Source organism: Nelusetta ayraudi, unplaced genomic scaffold, assembly GCF_046127955.1.
Source record: "Nelusetta ayraudi isolate G7.1 ecotype Tasmania unplaced genomic scaffold, CSIRO-AGI_Nayr_v1 ptg000075l, whole genome shotgun sequence".
Classification (NCBI taxonomy): domain Eukaryota; kingdom Metazoa; phylum Chordata; class Actinopteri; order Tetraodontiformes; family Monacanthidae; genus Nelusetta; species Nelusetta ayraudi.
Genome location: NW_027466125.1, coordinates 1,780,682 through 1,802,204, shown reverse-complemented (window position 1 = coordinate 1,802,204; position 21,523 = coordinate 1,780,682). Strand labels below are relative to the sequence as shown.

The 21,523-nt window shown below is 41.8% G+C and overlaps 1 protein-coding gene across 1 annotated transcript in view; it reads left to right on the top strand.

Moving 5' to 3' along the window:
• gabra2b (gamma-aminobutyric acid type A receptor subunit alpha2b) overlaps positions 1–21,117 on the top strand; it is a 29,051-nt gene extending 7,934 nt beyond the window's left edge. Inside the window, exons 4-10 of the mRNA XM_076043503.1 lie at positions 3,958–4,025; positions 6,213–6,433; positions 7,176–7,258; positions 8,168–8,311; positions 17,282–17,434; positions 17,721–17,923; positions 18,505–21,117. Of these exons, the coding sequence (XP_075899618.1) occupies positions 3,958–4,025; positions 6,213–6,433; positions 7,176–7,258; positions 8,168–8,311; positions 17,282–17,434; positions 17,721–17,923; positions 18,505–18,813 (1,181 nt within the window). The 3' untranslated portion in view covers positions 18,814–21,117. The remainder of the gene's footprint in view (positions 1–3,957; positions 4,026–6,212; positions 6,434–7,175; positions 7,259–8,167; positions 8,312–17,281; positions 17,435–17,720; positions 17,924–18,504) is intronic.
• The last annotated feature ends 406 nt before the right edge of the window (positions 21,118–21,523 follow it).

Below are 21,523 nucleotides of genomic sequence, written 5' to 3'. Positions count from 1 at the left end.
TTGTTACCGTGAACGAAACTGAAATCTAAACTGAAGATTCTGCATTCCACTGGTCCAGGGCAGCGTCTTGGGGATATTTTTCATCACTCATTGAAAACGTGTACTTGGTTAATGTCCAGTTCAGTTTGCCTTGGACAAAATGCTCTGATAGATATCTGGATCGACGCCCTCGGCGCTGCACAGCGCCCACTGCTCCTCACATACAGAGTCTACCTACATCATGTGCATGTGACCAATCAAATGTATTGCTTGTCTCTCATTTCCATTATGTGACAAACAATCTATCTTATACCAGGACAACTATGAAACTCTAGTGAAAGTAACGGCCGAAAACCACTGTTTAAAGAACATGTACTGTTTTAAGAGTGTTATACTGTATATAGGACAGAGGTGGGCAAACATTTTGACTGGTGGGCCACAATCTAAAATTTGACAGAAGGGCTGGAGCAGATGGATGGAGTGTTTTTGTGACCCACCTCGTAGAAGATAAAAAAAAACAACATATCATTGGATATGTAGAAAACGGGCTTTAATGTCTGTTGAAAATTAACAAACTATGTCTCTGAAGCCCCACAGTATTTAGCTCTTTATTGAAATGACTCTTAAAACACTGGGAAAATGGATGAAATACAGCTATTTTATGACTTGTTTCATATTAATATAATGTCTACAAGTTTGGCAGGCCGAATTAGAAAGCTTTATGGGCCGCATATGGCCCATAGGCCATAGTTTGCACGCCCCTGATATAGGGTGTTTGAAATTGAGCTTTTGGAACCCAAAGGTGCAAAATCACACCATTGCGTCAAAAAATTCCACTCCCTTTTTTCACTGCATATTGTCTGCAACAGATCAGATGTAATTCTTATTCTGTGGCTGACTAGACAAACCGTGTTGTGGGCTCAGATGGGGGGGCCGAGGGGGGTGAGGGTTGGAGGGTTGGGGGGGGCATTAAACACGAGTCTTGACCTTCCGCGCAAGGAATGAGTTGTAAAAACGGATTCGCTCCAAACGCCGTAATGAAGCTTCTCTAATTAGTGTCGCGCTGCAGTAATCAACAGCCGGGAGAGGGGAGGTGGCAGATTTATAGATTTAAGTGCCTCTAATAAATGTGGAGTGGTTTGATCAATAAGTGATTCAGCTATGGATAATCAAGGCTGATGTCACTGACTCCTCCCAATGTCATGTGTTTCATTTATTTATTTATTTCCCGCCCCCTGATCAGAGTTAAACTGACGTCCGGCTGGTTGCACACAGGGATGCACTGTCCCCGAACACGGACAGGTTGCGTCTGGCCACTTACGCACGCTTCAGCAGGCCCATCTGCAGCACACGACTCAGATGGCTATGAAGAAGCACATGTTTACAGCACATCTGAATAAATGAACTTTAGGTTATTGTCCTTGTGCCTATAAATAAGCACGTTCACGTCCCCAGGCGTTAAATGCACTCTAGATATTTTTAAATAATAAACGTGTCCTTTCTCCTCGGGGGCTATGCTTTTCCAGGTTTCCTGCTGCTCGGATGCCTCGTCTGTACAAATATGGTCAGTTTTGTGCTTGTGAATATGTTTCACTGGCACAGTGAAAACCAAAATTTGCGGTTTTTCCCCCGTCCAAATGATCAGAGAACTTCAGTTCATTCTTTTGATTCGAGCTTGAAAGATTTAATAGTTATGCCATGGTTGACATGGTTATTTCTTTCCCTTTTGCAATGCATTTCATCTAGCATGTGACGCAGACTGTCCTTGCAGGTAGTGGGCCAGGCCAGAATGGAACATTGTCTTTATCATGGCAGAATGAACTAATGGAAGCAAAGCCAACAAATTCATAAGAGAGAAAAAACTGTAATGAGAAACAATAACCAGATATTGAATGGAAGACAATACGAAATTGATCAGGATGGATGGATGAAGAGAATACGTATACATATATGATTAAATATACTGCGGCATATAGATAGATAGATAGATAGATAGATAGATAGATAGATAGATAGATAGACAGATAGATAGATAGATGGACGAAACCTCAGTCATTCTTACACGCCTCTCATTCACTATCCTGTCATCATTTCCAGGAGCGTAGATTACTGCAACAAAAGTGGCTACAAACATGTAGTTCAGTTTTCAATTGTAGTTTTCAACTGGACAGCATAAACGAAACTTGTATGTAAAGGAAACCATACCAAAAAAAGCACCACCAATATCAAGTACACAAGCAAAAAGACCAAGAACAAGCTTTTTTTTCTGTTGTTGTTTTGGCAGGGTACTAAAATGTTCCTCTTTGAATAAATTAAACTAATGGATGCAGCCCTGAGCTGCAGTAAAAAGCTGATCATTGTAAATCAGCTTGATTCATGTCCGGTTAATACAAATAAATGCACCCCTCGGCCTTGTCCCCACTAAATGGATTGCCGCTATTATCCTGCGACCTGCCACCGCCTCGTGATTCACGTAACCTTATAAATAAGAGAGCACTTTGATAATACGTCTTGTCGGATGGACATGAATGGCAGCAGGCCTTGCCGTGCGTCACCGCCGGCTGGTAGCCGGCAGCCGCCGGGGAGTAATGATCTCTTTAGGTTGCGCGTGAAGTGCCGTTTTGCCGTGTAGTACAGGAGCAGAGTGGAGTAAAACGTGAAAGCTTTTTGAATTGACCGAGCGTGAGGGGATCGGGCTTCAGTAATTATTGAGAGAGACAGAGTGTAGAAGAAAGCAAATGGACCTGATGCAGCAGCAGCAGCAGCAGCAGCAGCAGCAGCAGCAGCAGCAGCAGCGTGTGAGGCTCATCTCTCCCCGGTCTGTCACATCAGTGTGAACATTTAGGACAAATTTTGCACGCTTAAAATCATTGCAGACTTGCCTGCCATGCCCTCCTCTCCCTCCCACCACCACTAAATTTAGCGTGGCCTGTGAATGGGCCCGCCCAGGTTACAGTCGGCTGAGTCACGAGCTCCTGATTGGCCAAAGCGCAGAAAAATAAGTCAGGAGATGAACTTGGATGAGCAGGTGAAATGTTCCTTCACATTTACACATTGAAAGAAAAACAATATTAATACTAATATTTGGAGTCTGTGGTCCAATTGGAGTTCCTCACTACCAGTGGAGCTACTTAGTAGCAGTACTTACGCCACTGGTTTCTGCAGCTGTCTGATTGGTTCAGTCATGTTCCCCTATTAGCTGAGCACAAATTGGACGGAGGCTTTAAAAGATTTCCGAGCAGCCGAGGTCAGGACTTCCATGTGCAGACAGGCGACGTCCTCCGTTGTTGCCTTGGCTACAACTCGTTCTGCAAGACAGACAGAAAACACGACACAGAGCTGCGGCGCTGATAGTCGATGATCAATACATGGCTGTTTGCACGTTACGGGATGAGCGCCTCTGTGTGTTTCAGCAGTGCCACAGAGGGATTGGTCACCTGGTCGAGGGGGCGGAGTCATCCCACTGCTGTCCGCCTTTCTAATGCTTTTCAAACTGACGCTGAAACGTCAGCTCGTCAATTTGCTGTTTATGAGTTTTAGCATTTTTATAATGACGACAAAATTTAGAATCATTAATTTCGTCGGGCCTTGTACTATATATGCAACTGTGGATATGAGTTTGAAAGATATGTAGATCTTATAAACTCACAGTATATGTATATAAAGTAATGTGTTTTGGTTTTGATAGATTCTTTTTATCCATGTTTTCATGTAACTGTGATGTTTTTTCTGTTGTTCATTGTTGGAACAATTTACATACCTTTTTTTATTTTTGTATTTTGTATATTGCTTCAATAATCAGACACCCTGTAATCCAAATTTGCCTGTTTTGAAAAAAATAATCAAAAGTGTTTTAAGACAATTCCAACTAAACATAATTTTGATGTTGCCTCCTTTGCCAGTTTTTCAGTATTCAGACCTTGTTTCAACTTTGTTTAAAGCCTGTTCTTTTTTCTGTTTGTGGTCCCTCCTATGCAGACAGGATAACTGAGGTGAAGACAAACATCTATGTCACCAGCTTCGGACCAGTCTCAGACACAGACATGGTGAGAGCACACGTTCAACATGTATTTAGCGCGTTGAATAATTTATCAGCAGCCCTGATCCCTGTGTTCATATAAGTTTTATGGAGTGAAAAGCTGCTGCCTAAATATATATATTTTAGTCTCATTTTATAGCTTCCCCTGCTCTCATAATTGCCGCTCCACCACCATCTTCATCATCACCACCATCATCATCACACACTCTTTCAGTGATGAAGTGGGACGAGTTTCCCATACGGCCTGTTCATCTGACAACTTTCATCTTATGAATTATTGAAAAACGCCCCCCTTGTTATTCCAGTCACGCCTTTGTTTACCCTGGGCTCTCCTGTTTATCATTCCGAGTGCTCGCACTCCCCCTTTTATCCCCTCTGTGGTTGAAGACCCATTTTCCAAGTGATTGAACTATTGATGGAACAGTTATGATGCTGGGGTTCAATCTGGTAGCCTCTGAAAAACACATAAACCCGACTCCACCTTCTGCCGAATATGGACTTTTGTCCATGCGTGTGACAAAATTAGAAGATTCTGTGTTTCTGTCAGAAAAATCAAAATCAAATATTTAACAGCAAATCTCAGTCCAGATTACCACTTACACCAAAAATGAATTTTTCCAAAATAGCTTTGTGTTTTTGTTTGGATAAACATGCGGTGTCTCGTGATGGGAACAAAAAATTCAAATATAGCCACTTCATCAAAAATGCAGAACAAAACAGCTGCCAGGGCTGAATTCTCCTTTGCAGAGGTCAACACGGTGGACAAATGGCACAGAGCTCAGGTTTTAAAGGCCAACTGGGGCACATGCAAATAAGGGGCAGCAACGGTCCAAATGAACTGTGCATTTGTGAATAAATTAACATTGTGTTTGACGAAGTGCAGAAGTTAAAGCAGGCCACACATTTCCATTGTTTTCTTACCATTGTCTGGATTTTTGTTTTCATAAATAACTTGCTCGCCTGTTACATGTTTGAATCCGTGTCCCACATTTTTATATAAACGGTGTGTGTGGGTGTGTGAGTCACATTTGCTGAAAGTTCACGGCCCCTCGGATCACCTCTCTTGCCTGCTGTGAGACAGCTGTTGTGGCTGCTCGCTAGCCTTCTGAGGATACTGCGGTCGCACTCGCCCCCAAAGGATTCACCTTGCAGCCGCCGAGGCCGCCGCTGTGTCACAGCTGCCAGCTGAGCATGAACGATATGCACAGTGAACATGTTATCGTTGGACCCAGGTTTTTTATTATTAAGTCCTGAGATTCTCCGAAAGGGAGAGGTTGCAAGTACAGAGAATCCTTTAAAAAGCCCCATTACATTAATTCAAGTTCGACACATCAGCCCATGCTCTAGTAAATCTTTATGATTTTGACCGTGAAAAGGTTACTTTCTCTGTATGTTTTTGTCTCTTTCTATTTTTGTTCTCCAAAATGGTATAAAAATGTCCAGGATATTGAGCTTCAGTGGATTTTATAGCAGCTCCCTGGTAAAACTGGTACCAGCTGTTTGGAAAGAGACAAAAACAAGGTTGCCGTGAGGCACAATTACAGTTTTCCAACACTACAGAAAACAGTAGAAATCAAAGGTAGCGGCACTGTCTCAAACCGGGGGCCACAGTTTACTGACCAGCCTCCCATCACCTTTGACCCCTATTAGCTTGTGCAATCAGGGGTTTTAATGCTGTTTGAGTTGGACTTACTGGAACTGTCACAATAGGAGTGATCATCGTATCTACTGCCATTTAAAAAACAAAAAAACAGAACCATGTTTTACTCCAGATGGCTGTTGGTTTTGGTCTTAGTGTATCGAGTTCTAAATGTCGTTGACCTTTCAACTGTGACAAGGAGCAGGAAAAAAAACAAAGGAGGAGTTTTTCTCTCACACACACTTCCGAGTTTCCTCCCTCCACGTAAATCCTCCATCGGCGCGTGGCTTCTTTAGATAACAAAGGATTGTAGGGCAAGAGGTTGTTCTGGCCCCCGGGGGCCAGTGAAGGAACTGCAGCCTCACCTCCAACAGTCTTCAGCAACAAAGAGGGCAAATCTTAGCAAGTCCTGGGCTTGAAACCGAAAACACAGCAGTAGATCGTTCTGTCGATTATTTTAATTCCGCACAAAGCCCGCTCACTTCCAACTGACTGGGAGGCGGAAGCAACAGATCTGGTGATTTGATGAGATTTTTTTTCCACCTCCGTCCTCAGGAGTACACTATAGACGTCTTCTTCCGTCAAAGCTGGAAGGACGAGAGGTTAACATTTAACGGGCCCATGAACATTCTCCCCCTCAACAACCTAATGGCCAGCAAGATCTGGACTCCGGACACCTTCTTCCACAACGGGAAGAAGTCTGTGGCTCACAACATGACCATGCCCAACAAGCTCCTGAGGATCAAGGACGACGGCACGCTGCTGTACACCATGAGGTAACTCACGTCAGGGATGCACGTCGGAGGAAAAAAGAGTGTTAAATGCGCTAGAGGGCTTTTGTTTGGGAAAAAACTGTTTTTCAGCCAATTTGCATATTTCATGTTCGTGCAGAAAATTTATACTCTCTGTGTGACGTGATGTACAATGTAAAAGCATCCTCTTAGCATCCTAATCAGGTACATTACTGACAAGGAAAGTCATTTTGAAACTTCCATGCATGTATGTACATGGGTCAAACAGATAATAAATTTAAACACAGAACAAAATTTAATATAGAACCTGGCAAACCTGGTGGCGCTGTTTCTGTCTCTGCACAGGTATCTGTACTTTGACTGTGTGTTTTTAACAGTTGAGGCTCCTCCAAGAGCTCAGAAGCTGTTCACATTTATACCTGATGCACTTGAATGATCTGTTATTTTAGCCAGACGGCATTTTTGCACTGGTGTGTTAAGCTTTTTTTTTTTTTTTATCTCAACGTAAACACACACTCTCTTCCTGCAGAACCTTGTTTACTTTGCAGATGACAGTTAACAGGATAAATTATTTTTTTCTTTCAAGGCATTACAGATGCAGTCTTGAATAGTGCATGAGGCTTGTGGGTTTCTTTCTTTTTCTTCTTTAATTTGTTTTTTTTTTCTTTCTTTTTTTTCACTCTTCTTGGGATCGTGCCTAATCTATGCTGTTTATTTTTCCATGCGTTTTGCAAAGTCTCTTTAATTTTCTGTGGATTGGATGCAGGTTAACTGTGCATGCAGAGTGCCCAATGCATCTGGAGGATTTCCCCATGGACTTTCACTCCTGTCCACTAAAATTTGGCAGCTGTGAGTAACTCTGATGATGATAGCGCCCGAGGCATCCTTTAATTAAAATGCTGTTTCCACTTTTTTTCTTCTTCTTCCTCTTCACCTCACTTGTTCTTTGGCGAGTGAGCAGTAAAAGGAACTGAGTGAACCTGAAGTGCACGGCTTATCTAAATGATGGCCGCACAGGGAAGTTCTAATATGTGCAGCCAATAAGTAGCAACATAAGGTCTGAGTGGGAAATGTGCGTCAAAGAACTTTAAACTCATCCAAATATTTGATTTTCTCAGTTTGATTAATTAGTATTAATTAAAACTTTATTGCCATGGCTTCTTGTCTACATTTGGATGATAATTTTATTTTTTTGTTTTCTTTTTGTTGCTTTGAGCTGCTATTAATATACTGCTTTAGAAAAAAAAAGATAAATTATAATAACCAGAACAAAATGGGTCATGTCTGAAATGCCTTGACTTAACAGGAATACCGCGGTTTAAATTTAATTTAGGAGGTGACCTGCAGCATTGTATGTTCATCTCAATTTGTCAGCCTCTGGCAACAATACACTGATTTGTAGCATTTTAGGTTTGGCAGAATATTTCTTTAAGTGAAGCAGGGGCGGTCGGGGGAGGGGGGCAATCTTGCTCCACTTTGTCATGCATTTATAGACTGGGAGACACGCTCACAGATTCCATTTTCTGTGTTTGCTGTAACTGATTGAAAAGGTCAAATGTCACCTTGCAGTCAGCTTGGTGCCATTTCGTGCTCCAAATTTCAACCAGTATGAGAACATTTCCAGCCGTCTGTCTCCATAATGTAGTGGTGCTTTGTTATTATAGGAGTAAAAAAAAAGAGAAATGAAAAGAAGAAAACATCACCAGCTTTGGCATCCTCAAGTTCATCCACTGGGTTTATGCTCTCTCGTGGCTCTAGATGCCTACACCATCTCTGAAGTGACTTATGCCTGGACTCTGAATGCCTCCGACTCGGTGGTGGTAGAGGAGGAGAGCTCCCGTCTCAACCAGTACGACCTGCTTGGACAGACGGTCGGACAAGAGACAATCAAATCCAGCACAGGTGCGTATTTTTTTTCTTTTTAGAAGAAATTTCCAAAGCAAGAAAAAAAAAATATATATATATATTTCATTGGGATTTTTAAGATGTGTTTTTTTGAGTTGAAGAAACTGGCACAGTTAATCCCTTGAATGGCATCTGGATGGCCAGAATTTCTATAGATTCGCTCCAATAGATTGCTCATCCATCAGGAAGCGTTTTCAATTAGTCTCAGGAATCCATAGACAATCATCCTACAGTGAGTTGTGGTGAAAGCGAGCTGACCTGAAACACCCAGGAAGAATTAAAATGATACAGGGAAAACAACCACCACCACCAGCCATCTGATGCTGTAAGGTTAGCATTTGATGCTCCTGTTTTTACAGTTTAAGAAAATACATTTGATGGTGTTTAGCTGTTTAAAAGGAGAGCATATAACAGGACTAGAAAAAGGTTTTTCTCTTTGCACAAAATCCTTCTTGCTTTGCTTCCAGCTGCAGAGTCAGCAGGTGGTGTAGAGCGGCGAATGCTGCCACTTTATCTTCAAGCTATTGCTACCAAACCAATCTACTAGTGGTGAATCTGATGGGTGTGACTGACAGAAGCTTTGTCAAGTCAAAATTCTCAGGGGGGTAAAAGCCATTTGGTTTGCCAGGTTATGGTGCAGTCAATAATCCCTTGACCTTCTCTTGTGGAATGAGGAAGCTACACAGTGTGTTTCAGTCCCGAAGATATTCTGTTGGTTTGAAGGGATGTCAATTCGTGGCAGGTGTAGGCTGCAAGTGAAATTGGTTTTATCTTTCAATTCATCGCTTAACTGTGGCTTAATGAAGCCGGAGACAAAATTGGACCAAGATTAATCTGCACTGGAGGACTGGAAAGTGTCATAAAAATGGTGAAGCTGCTACCAAGACAACCATTTTCCCTGCATAATAAGCCACCTGAAGGGGGGAGGGAAACATTTGCAAACATTTGAACTCAGCGTGTCCTCCTGCGGATGGATTTTAAATGGACGTCAAAAACAGATGCTGCTTACAGGAGTAGACATAGGGGAGCGCATCTGCCTGGCGTGGCTGTCAGAGACACTTACAGAGGTGCTCCAGTGGAGAAGAAGAATGGCTGCTACATTCTTCACTGATTTAAGTGTCTTTTGCTGGCGCCCAAAAGGCCTGTCACTCCAAAGTGCCGCGGTGCATGAAATAACAAAGAAAATCCATGTTCTGGATCCAGAGAGGGAGCGACATGACATGCATCGGAAAATAAGCTGTTTTGTTGAAAAGGACGGTGCAGGAGGAATGTGAAAGTGAAGCAGCAGTGACAGGCGGCCTATTACAGTGGAGAGGATCATTAAGTCTTGACCAGGACTTTTAATACAAGGAAGATATATGGCAGTTGAGAGAAATGATAGCTAGTGTCCACTCTGACCTTTATGTCTCGCCAGTCATATCGGCTGTAGTAAAAAGGTAATGCAGAAAACTGATGTTGTCTTATGTTATACATTATATTTTTACTTCACAATTTTAACCAAGCTGGCTCGGCGTAGTGTTTTTTTCCTATATGCTCAGGATTTATCTTGCAAATCCATTTATCTTCTAAAGACCCAATAGAGAGGGTTGGTAAATAGACCTGGAAGGTGATTGGTAATTTATCTTCCTATCTCACTGACCGTGCAATGAGATTTGGTGCAGGAAGAATGTGAATTCAGCCAGGTAGTTCTTCTTGATGTGAATGGCGAGTTGTGATAGAGGCGTGAATGCTTTTCATTCTTCTGCTTTTTTTCCAAAAAAAAAAAAAAAAAAATCCTCCTGTGGTTAAAACGGCCACTGATGCAACAAATTTGTTGGTGTGGCTAAGCTAGCAGTTTCTTCCTGGTTTGCTTCATACTCTTCATAGTACTTTATGGTCTTCATTTGCTTCCTGATTTCATTCTTAATGGGCCTTTTGTGGCCATTTTGCTCATTTAAAAAAAAACTCCCAGTTTGAACTGGACAAGACAAGCATTTCTCTCACTGTGGTTGTCTCCCTTGTGTTTGGCTAGCTGCTCAATGCAAGTACTAATTGGGAAGAAGGCTGCTAGCTCTCAAGCAGTGATGCCACACCCACATTTAAATCCCAAAACTCTTGTTTCAGCAAAGTAATTTGCAACATGTTCATCAACTTGTCGTTTTTTATTCTGGCTGTCCCGGTTACCAGGCCTGTAGCACAAAAAGACATGTTAAATACCTGGGAAAAGTCCAGTTTTAATGACAGGACCACTTTTAAACAAAACAAAACAAAACAAAAATCCATGAAACGTCAAGACAATTTGGACACATCATCTGTTGGAGGTTACCAAAATGGAGGATCAAGATTCCGAGCAATTCGGCCTCATGTAGAGAGAAAGACAGCATTGCACATCCATCGAGTCACACACATCTTTTTTTCGGACAACTTTTCGCGGAATTCTTTTTTTCTAGCTTGGTGTTTTCATCTTTGTGAGTCGTATTTTTCCCTTTTAATAATGTGAGCCTTATTTAAGACACAGAGGAAATGTGTCTGTAGCAGCATCCACAGCCGCTCCAGTCGTTCCGAAGCCTCTCGGTGCTCTGAGCTCTGTCGGAGGCTGCTGCAGAAATAGAAAGAAGCAGTCTCCAAGACAATCGCTTGTTACGTTCCGTTTATTTATATAACGCTTTCCACAAGCATGTCGCTCACAAAGCGGGAGACAGAGGACGAGAAAAAAAAGGGCGCAAACACATTTTAAAATACACGTGGCGGAGTAAAAGATGGAGATAATGAGGGCTAAAAATAGAGCCAGAGGCATTTTTATGCATGCAAGCAACACAGAGGGCCGGGAAACGGGGCCAGAACTTCCGAGTGCATGCTTGATGTATGTGTCTCAGTGTGTTTGTCTGTGAGTGTGTGTGTGTGTGTGTGTGTGTGAAGGGAGAGGTAGGAGGAAATGGTAAAATGATGCGGCCGTATAATAAATTGATCTTAATTTTTTATTTTTTCTAATACTTGGACCCTGCTGTCTGTGTTGGCAGCTCTTCTCCTCTGTGTGACAGTGTGACAGGCAATCTGATGGCCATCACCGGGAGATTAAATCGTGGCAGCCAGCAAATTACTCACAACCGCAGCATGCATTGTAAGTCACATAATCAATGCTGGAATTGATGGAAAATAATAATAAATACAGAGGGAGAGAGAAGGGGTGAGGAGGCTGAGGGCTGATGTGTGCTGATAATACCGGACCGGATCCTTCCAGCTGCCTCCACAGCCTTTTAAAAAAAAATAAGATGTCGAAGCTGCTTACGGCAGAACAAATCTGTCATCCACCCCGCGCGGCTTTACCATTCCACTCGCCGTGCTCCCGCTTTAATTCCGTCCGCAGCCATCGTGTCACGTAGCAAATAAAAATGGAAAAATACGGGGCCACGGCTCCCCTGCTGCGGTGAGGCATCGTGGCGGAATCAAATAGGCTCGGCGGCGCTTGGTGATAAATAACACGCAGGGACCATTGCAAATATTCCCCTCCGTTGGTAATTAACTTAGAAATAAACACCCTCCAGGGTGCACGTAAACAGAGCAGGTGGAGATGGGGGCGGGGGGGCAGCGTGCAGCATACAGAGTGGAAGTGAACGTGCTGCAGTGGTGCAGTTAATCGCTGCACCGTGATTGCTACGCTTGTTCCACAGACTGAGGCGGTTGGTGCCGGGGGCTTAATTTTCTGGAGGTGGTCGGGGGGGATGGGTGGGCGCGGGGGGGCTGGGAAACACCGCTGATCCAATAAGGTGTTAATCTGTCAATCTTGACCAGCAGGCTTCTTAATATCCATCCGTCCAATTTCTATCACCTTCTGCTGGAGTCGATTCCGGCCGTCTCAGGGTGAAGGTGGGGTTACACCCTGGACGAGTTGATGGTTAATGGACCAGACACATAAAGAGAGAGAAAAACAACAACAACACCAACAACAATCCACACACCCATGGCTGGTCATTAGAGTCGCCAGTTAGTCTGATGTCTTTGGGGGCTGTGGGCGGAGAGCTGGAGAACCCGGGCAGATGAGGCAGGGAGAACACACAAACCCTGCAGCAGAGGCCACAGGACCAGACTGCTAACACACTAACCACTGCACCAATTCATCACCCAGCTCCTTAATACTGCTTTCTGTCTATTGCTGAGTTATGGTTTTTGAAAGAATCCAATACCTTCACATGGTGCCACATTTCGCTTTTAGCTAATACAATTGAATAAATAAAATCAGCTACTTGAATAAATCATTCAATAAAATTATATAAATGTATTTTTTAATGTTTATTTTTGGCTGACTGGGGGGCCATACTGGGAGAAAAAAAAATCCTTGCTGCAGCCTTCAACGTCATTTCTTTCTGTGAAGCAGGATAAAAGGTGTTGATGTAGATGAAGGGAAGTCGGTACTCGCCTCCATTACAGTGACTGACAGGACTGGTCTTTTTTTAGCAGCACTAATGCATTCAATGAAGTTGTGATGGAAGAGGCCTTTTCTCCAGCCGACAGCGGTCGTATTAATGGTGAAAAACACATAGGTGTGTGTCAGTCAGCGAAAGGCGTAGTTTAGCTTTTTAAAGTGACAGTACAGAAAGCCAAATCTTATGAATGATATGAACTATGTTACATTTTTGAGGAAAAATGGCCCAGCACACAGAATCACAGTCAGTTCTAAAAACAGGGTTCTGGCGAGTCGTGATGATATGAAGAGCAGCTGTTTACAAGCCTGTGGCGGATATCAAGATGCGGGTATCTATATCCTTAATAATAGCCTGAATTTAAATTAACTTATATTATATTTCTTTTCATTTTTCTACCAGGAACTCAAATACCTCACATTGAAACCATCATTCATTCACAGTGGTGATGGTGGTAAATTACAGTGCAGGTGTAGCCGGGGGCTTCCAGTATGTGGCAAGCATTGCTGAGCATTCATCCGAGGCACTGTAGGTAAAGTGTTTTTCCAAAGAACACAATTACAGAATCCCATAGACTGGGATGAAGCGGGAATTGAACCACCAACCCTTTGGTTATTTGACTCTCCCCCTAAGTTTGGCAAAATCATCAACATAAAATTCTAAATCAGTCGTCATTAAAAGAGGATGTGATAAAGTCATTGGATTTCATTGCAGTGGAGACTTTAAAAATGGCTGTTTAAACTTTGTGGACAAGAACAACAGCAGGAGGCGTAAACAGGATCTATTTTTGTGTCACGCTTCCAAATGTTGTACACAAACTGTTTCTTCAGAGCAGAAAAACAGGACTAATAGCTGAACACTGCCTCCACCCACCCACTCCACCCCCGGGGAGGGCCAAAGAATCCTCCCTGCAAGTCCCTATAGGTATCAATTACCAGTATGGAGTATTTCCCCAGTGGCTGCAGCCCACCGTCAGGGGAATCCCGACTTCAATTTCACTGAGTAAGAATACTCTGTCATGCATTAAACGCCGCCGCTATCTAGGCTAAGTGGTGCGTGATGCCTGTAGAATGAAGAATGCCTGCCAGTGACTGTTTGTCTCTCTCCGACAAGTCACTCCACATCATCTGATTGGCTGACTCTAAATTAATCATTCATCGCTAGTGTGTCAGTGTTTGGTGTAGTGCGCATCGCAAACTAGGTCATTTGGCACGAGACAACGTGCTCTTTGGGCAGCATGGGGGTGGGATGGGGTAGGTGGGTGGGTGGGGGGTACGACGGACATCTTGCGTAAGCTTCGGAACATTTCAGACGAAAAAATCCGTCCGTTTCCCCGTGACTCTGTTCAGCCATACATTTATTTTTTCGTCCCTGGCATGTTTGACATGTTTTTCTAAGGAGCCAAACGGTGTTCCAGTTCTGGGGAATGTCCCTCTCTCACTTACATGGCAGGAGGATGCATAATATATGAGGTTCTGTGACTGCACACACTTGCATTGTGTTGCTGTTGCGTCTAAATTGTCATATCTGTGCCCATTACTTCTAACGTGAAGGCTGACATTCAAATACTTGACAAATTGATTGTGTGAAGAGTTTCAGTCAGGCAGAAGTTCTTTAAAGGGTGTAGCGAGGCATCAGCTGGGATTTCCTTGAAATTGATAAGACATCATATTGATAACGCGCAAAGCTATGGACCCTACGGTCAGTGATAATGTCTTATTTCTTTATGTCAAGATAAAAATCCCTTTGTCCTGAAAACTACACGTTATATTGTGATTTCATTATAGCAGAAAACTTTTGTCTGACTTTTTGTGTTTTCACACAGCCTTTGATAAACTCAGTCAAACCTAACAGAAGACTTCATATTTATTTTTGTTTACTACATTGTGTGAAACTTTTCATGATGTCAGTTGCCAACAGACCTGATTTCAGCCTTGAGAGAGACGCTGCAGTTTGCCAAATCAGGACCATGTGATCACAAGATCATTGTGATCGTGATGAGTTCTGCATGCCGGTCTCATAATTATCCCACAAAAGCAAAAGTCTTCTGTGATCTTGAAATTATAAAACAATATGTTATCTATAATTTTTTTTGACTTCCATACAAAACACAGATAGACCCCAGAGAATTAAACCATATGCACTCAGGTAATAGAGAACCTGTGGTGTGTCTGTAAATGTTTTTCAGAGTTAAAATTAAAAAATATACAGACAGTTAAAGATTTTGGACCGCAACTTATTTTTGTCAGCCCCATAATGTTTGAAAACCACCGACATCAAGCTGAAGTAAGGCTAGCTAGCGTGTTCCATTCAAAGAGATAAATAAATAAAGCCAAAGCACTAAAAATGTAAGGGATGCAATCATCATATAATGACATGTACTGTAAAGGTAAACAACCCACAAACAAGGACCTCCACTGGCTCCTCTACCATTAAAAGGGTCATGTCAGAGGAAAGAATCACCAATGCACCCGTCTTTTTTCCCCTCCATCTACAGTTTTCGGTGCACAGTGAACGATCACGGGAGAAACGTGAAGAACGGCCCCTTTATCAAGTTTACTGCTACAGCAGCCAAGTCTTCCTCTACACAGTGCTGCAGCGATGTATAGAAATGCACTCTCCAGAATGAAGAGTGCCGTGTAGGGGTACTGTGTTGCATGGTATTGTATCATGCACCGTATAATAAGCTGTAGGAACCACTAAGGCAGCAGCTTTTGACTGGATGCTCCAAAGCTTTGTTGCTCTAGTTGACGTCTTTTTCTGAAGAACATCTAAAGTCTTTATGTGCCAAGCATGATGTATGAGAATCTGTGCCCCACTTGGGGCACCAAAAACATGACAGTGTGTCTCGTCTGAGTGACGGTCTAGCAGGACCAGGCATGAAATGATTACCATGGTACTGTTATAATTGCCACCTCCCTGTTCTGTGCAGTAATCCCGGCCTCTTTAAAGAAATATTCAGCCACAGCGTGTGAATTAAATCCTGCTTCTTCTCCCTCTCCTCTCCATGACACAGGCACTGGGGCTGGCATGCAAATTAAATTACTGAAGATATAGCGCTCCATAGGGTACTAAGATACACTTAGTTCCTCCGCTGAATATGTATGTGTATGTGTCGGTGTATGTGTGTGTGTGTGTGCATTTGTGGTGGCATGCCGAGAGATAGAGAATTAGTCCTGCTTGAAATTCAGGGTATATACATCTGTGCTATAAAAATGTGAATTAAAAAAAAAAGAAAAAAATCTTCTAGGATTAGTCCTTGGAATTGACATCCCCTCCCCCCCATCCCCCCTCTTACCCGCTGCTGAAAAGGACTTTCCTCTTGCCAAGTGGCAGCACGTATCAAGGCCTTCGTTTTTCAGGATCGCAGCAAATGAGCTGTGTTTCTCTGTTCTGTTGCCATGGGGAACGCATCTCTCTTCTTCTCATGTCTAATCTTGGCTTCTCTTTATGATATCTTCCATTTGGAAGGCCCTGCGTGCTGCCGCAGCACTGGCACTGCTTCTTGGCCTCGTCAGCTATTAGAGCTCTGCCGGGCGGATAGGCTTCTTCTTCTTCTTCTTCTTCTTCTTCTTCTTCTTCTTCTTCTTCTTCTTCTTCTTTTCCTATGCTTGGATGTATTATTTAATCAAATATCACTGCTAACTAGCTGCATTTGACTGCTCTGACATCTTTAAATTGTACATGAGAGTGAAGCAAACAGAGAAAGATGTGGGCTGTGATGACGTGTTTATTTCCCACTCATTTTGTTGTTTTTGCACAAAATCTCAAATGACAACAAGTGAGGCGACCAGTCTGCCGTTGTAGTACATTGATCTAAAAAAGAATATGAGGCTAATTTGTTTTTTTGATCTAGCGTTCGGCCGTGCCTAGAGGGCGCTAGAGTCCTCCTCAGCTATAAAGTACAAGCATTATTATTACAGTGGGGCGTTTGTAAATGATGGATTGTGTTGTTAATTTGACAAAGAGAAGATTTCCCTGTTGATTTTGATTGATTGATTATTTTCAATAGTGATTTCATCAGAAAACAAATCAGATGCTGAACCTGTTTTAGTCAGATGAGAAAATGGGTGAACGACGAGGTGAATCTTTTTATTTTCCCTGGATCGACCTAGTTAAATCACCCCACATCCGTCATTCCGTGTGAGTGTGAATTCCTGTGTTTGTCTCTTGGTTTGCTGTCTTCACCCCACCCCCACCAAACCTGAGTGCAAGTTAAGCGGTGACAGAAATAAACAAATAAATGAAATGTTGGATGTATTTCCAGCAGCATGACACATCATGTCAGTTCCTCTTCAGTGACGTGTTATCAGCGATAGGTGTGAAGATTGTTGGAGCATACTGAGCGCATCACAGCCATCTTACACTCACATTTATTTGCTGGGGAGGGTCTCTCTTTTTCTGAGGAGGGTCTTTCATGTTAACAATGCCTGTATTGCAGCAGAAGCGCACAGGTGCATTAATCAAAAGCCTTTGGCAACTGAAAGAGCCAAAATGGAAGATATAATTGACAGCTGCTCAGCGCTAACCTTGGCTCTCTGCTGTTTTTCTTTTTTCTTTTAAAAAGGAGAATACACGGTGATGACGGCTCATTTCCACCTGAAGAGGAAGATCGGCTACTTTGTCATTCAGACGTACCTCCCGTGCATCATGACGGTCATCCTCTCCCAGGTGTCGTTCTGGCTGAACAGAGAGTCGGTGCCAGCCAGGACTGTGTTTGGTAATTTTCTTCCTCCTCTGTGTGTGTGTGTGTGTGTGCCCTCTGTTTCCAACTTGTGTTGTTTTTTTTCTTTGTGTTGTTGTTTTTCTATGTACAAACCAGACAATACAGAAGGTAAATCTCAGTTGGGATGATGTTGTTATGTCTCTTCCTCAGCAACACTTCCTCAACTTAAATTAATCTTTATATTTTCAGATACACACTGATGTACCAAATTAAGTGACAAACCTTTTTACTTAATTTCTTTCTTTCTTCGGCCCTGAGTTTTCCTCTCGTGTGCTTTCAGGTGTGACCACTGTCCTCACCATGACAACCTTGAGTATCAGCGCCAGGAACTCTCTCCCTAAGGTGGCCTACGCCACCGCCATGGACTGGTTCATTGCTGTGTGCTACGCCTTTGTCTTCTCAGCGCTCATTGAGTTTGCTACGGTCAATTACTTTACAAAGCGCGGCTGGGCTTGGGATGGAAAGAGCATCGTGACTGACAAGGTAGTTTCTTCTTCTTCTTTTTTAGCATTTTATGTATTTAAAGAATAGCATTTACAGTCATTGACAATCTGTTCTGCACTGTTAAGGAACCCAGTTAGTAACCTAGTATTCTTGGTTGATTTATAAAAATGTCTCAGCTCTGGAAATTTTGAAAATAATATTAACACTTATGAGTATTGGTTTATAAGTTTAAAAGATATTAACCTTGCAAGACACCTGGGTCACCATTATTTCTAGGTTGAGACCATCTTGTGTGTCATCACAACATTATAACACATTGTTCACCTTTGTTCATCATGTCCCAAAGACTGTCTACGTCTTCTTCTTCCGGTGAATATTTTAAAATAAATTAAGCAAAGAAGGTAAACCTTGCATATAACTTAAAATGGTTAAAATGCCATTAATGCTGTTTTCTCCAGCAATCATGTATTGAGTCAAATAGAGTCACGTTAAGGGTTAACAAAAGCAGTAAAGTAAGTGTAAATCATATCCTATTGAGTACTGAAAAATGCAACATCTTCATCATTTAGACACATTCACATTCAAGCCACCTACATCTTATCTGTCTGGGCTTCTTGCAGAAAAAGGAGAGGGCATCTGTCATGAAGAAGAACAACGCCTATGCCGTAGCAGTGGCCAACTACGCACCCAACATCACCAAGGACTCCGGCACGCTTCCGACCATTGCAAAAGGTGGCGCTTCAGATCCTAACAAGCCCAAAGCGGAGGGGAAAGGTCCAGATAGCAAGAAGACCTTCAACAGCGTCAGCAAAATTGACAGGATGTCACGGATTTTGTTTCCTGTTCTCTTTGGCAGCTTCAACCTGGTCTACTGGGCTACCTACCTGAACAGAGAACCCGTTATAGAGGACATGGTCCCCTCTAATTAGATACCACTTTTTTGTCGGGTTCAGGTCTGGGGACTAAGGGACAAACCAAATACCTCCAGCAACTGTGTACACCTACCTTTGCAGAATGAATTCCTGGATTGCAGTGTGATCCTCTATCTCCGCCTGTTTTCTACACCATCTGCAGCACTTTTGAAAAGCCTGGCTTTTGTAAATGTGTACGTATACTTATATTCATGGTTTCATGGTGACATATTGTGTGGTTAGTTCAACTAGAATGCATACAGTATCTCCAGTCCAAGTACATGGTCACTGTACATAGGGTTCAAATCATTTGAGTGAGTAAACACGCAAACATTTACGCATACATTTTATTTAAGATTACTTCTATGTGTTGAAATTTACAGGTTATGCGCACTCTCTTGATATTACAGTATGGTACTTTTGTTTTCGAGTGAAAGAGACTGATTATATCATGCCGTTATTTTCATGACCTTTTTTTTTGTTTCTGTTCAAGCCAATGCAAAAACACATTTGTATTATAATGTTTGGGCAAACAAGCTGTCTTAATATCAGTGGCGGAAGATATGGGGCTGAAATTAAAGACTGACCTCGAGGGTTATCAAAGTGCTCAAAGCCAAAAATATATGGTGATACAAAATATTTGTGTTTTTGACACAATATTGTGTAGTGCTGCCAATTTAGGCTTTTTAAAGCACTATAATTTGAATTACTAGGTGGGAAAAAAATCGAAAAGAAAAACGCATTCATTACAAAAAATGAGAATGACTTTAAAAGAAACACTGGCATTGTTTTTCGAAGAAGTCATGATGTTATTCCTCTTTTGGAAAGTAGATTTCCAGTGCTAAATTCAATGTGTCCTTGAATGTTATTTTGTTTGTATTCTATGGACATTTTTTCCTGCATTTTTAATAAGTGATCATGTTAATATTCCAACAAATGAATTTTATTAATTTCATTTTCTTTTAGAATTTTTGATATTTCAAACTGACACACAGCTGTGTGTTGTTTCCCAAGTACTTCTTTCAGGGTCATTCCTTTTTTAATCAATTGTTTTAATAAGTGTTAAACATTCAACAAAACCAAAAAACTGTGCACCACCAACATTTAAAAAGTCAGAAGAGGTTGTTTCAAATATCTCAAAATACACAGAACAACATCTAAAAGGGCCATAGTATTTAAAAAATAAAATAAAAATAATCCTCAGCATTTTCATGACGCCTTTGTATAGGAAGTATTTTCGGCACCTGATTGTACCAGTCATCCCATGTAGGGTTTTTCTAAATCCAAGTTTTGAGGAGTGAATTTCCTTGTATATGAGATACAGTGTTCTTGCTTTCTACCTACTGTCACTGTTTCTTGCGTGGCTCTCTTTTGCTACCAAGATAATAAGAAATCTTCCTTCATGACATCCTTAGAAAACTGTCCACTTCAGCTCGCCGTTCCCCACTGAATTTTTGTAACTGCCAACACTCTGTGTACGTTTGTGTATTTGTGTCACTTTCAACATGATATTTTATACAAATAGGAGAGGTGAAAAGCCAAATGTATTTATTGTTTATGCATAAAGTTATATATTTATTTACACATTCCAAGGAGGGTTAATATCCTAACAATTTTTGTAATTAGTTTGTGCTTTGTGCATTTTTTTTTGTGTGGCTCACCTCCTCTTTAACAACAGTGCGCAATTGTTGGTGCTGATAATAGTAAAGTAGCTGTTTTATAATATCCAGTTTGTGAATTTTTATCCCTTTTGTTTTTTTGCACACATATTTGCTGATTCCATACGTTCTACATAGGGCAAAAAAAAAAAAAAAGGCATGAAAAATTTTAAAGTGTAGCGAAACTTGTGTGGATGATGGTTGCATTCTTCTACCAGCAAATCTTTTGTGTGATGGGCCTTAACGCAGGTTGATTGTGGACCAACTTGAAAGCCATATCCCGTCATCGCTGATGTCTAATGTATCTCATGTACTATAGAACAGCAAGAAACAGCATATTCTGCCATTGTTAAGACAAATTACATTCAGCCCCATATCAGAAGCCACACGTGGTCCTTTAATGTGTGATTATTTTTTGACTGAGTGGTCTGATTTTGCTTCACATCAGTATTTCTACTTGGTTCAAAATGTTGATTTAAGCTTTGCATGATGCCAAAATCCAGACTTTGTTTTTGAAAACATGCTGTCATGGTCAACATATTTTGTTTGACTCCAGTTATTTATCTGAGATCCTGATACTCTTATTCACACCGGATTAAGTGATTGTTTCATGAGGTGTATGCTTAATTCAGTGCACAGTTTCTAATAAAACACATATCATCCAGTTTGTCCAGTGTTTTAACTAGATTCAAATCTCTTCTCTCACTTCACATTGCTGTTCTATTTATTTGTTTGTTCATCAATGTATTTATTTTACATATAGCAGCTAACACATGCCATGTTTGCTCTTACTCTAAACACTAAATTTCCATCAATCCAGTGTGATCATAACAGCGTGAATGAGCGCCCGGTCGGTCCTGCAAGAGCAGAATTTGCTGTTGAGGGTTGTTTCATTGTGTCCAAACTCTATTATCACCAGTGTGTCAGTAAAGGCCACAAATAGCCCTTGTTGAAGGCGCTGAGCTATAATGCAAAGCTCACTAGTTTCATTTTCCAGCCTTATATGTGCTCTGAGCCCAGTGTGAAGTCCCCTCCTCGCAAAGCTCCATCCTTTCAATCCAACGCTGACT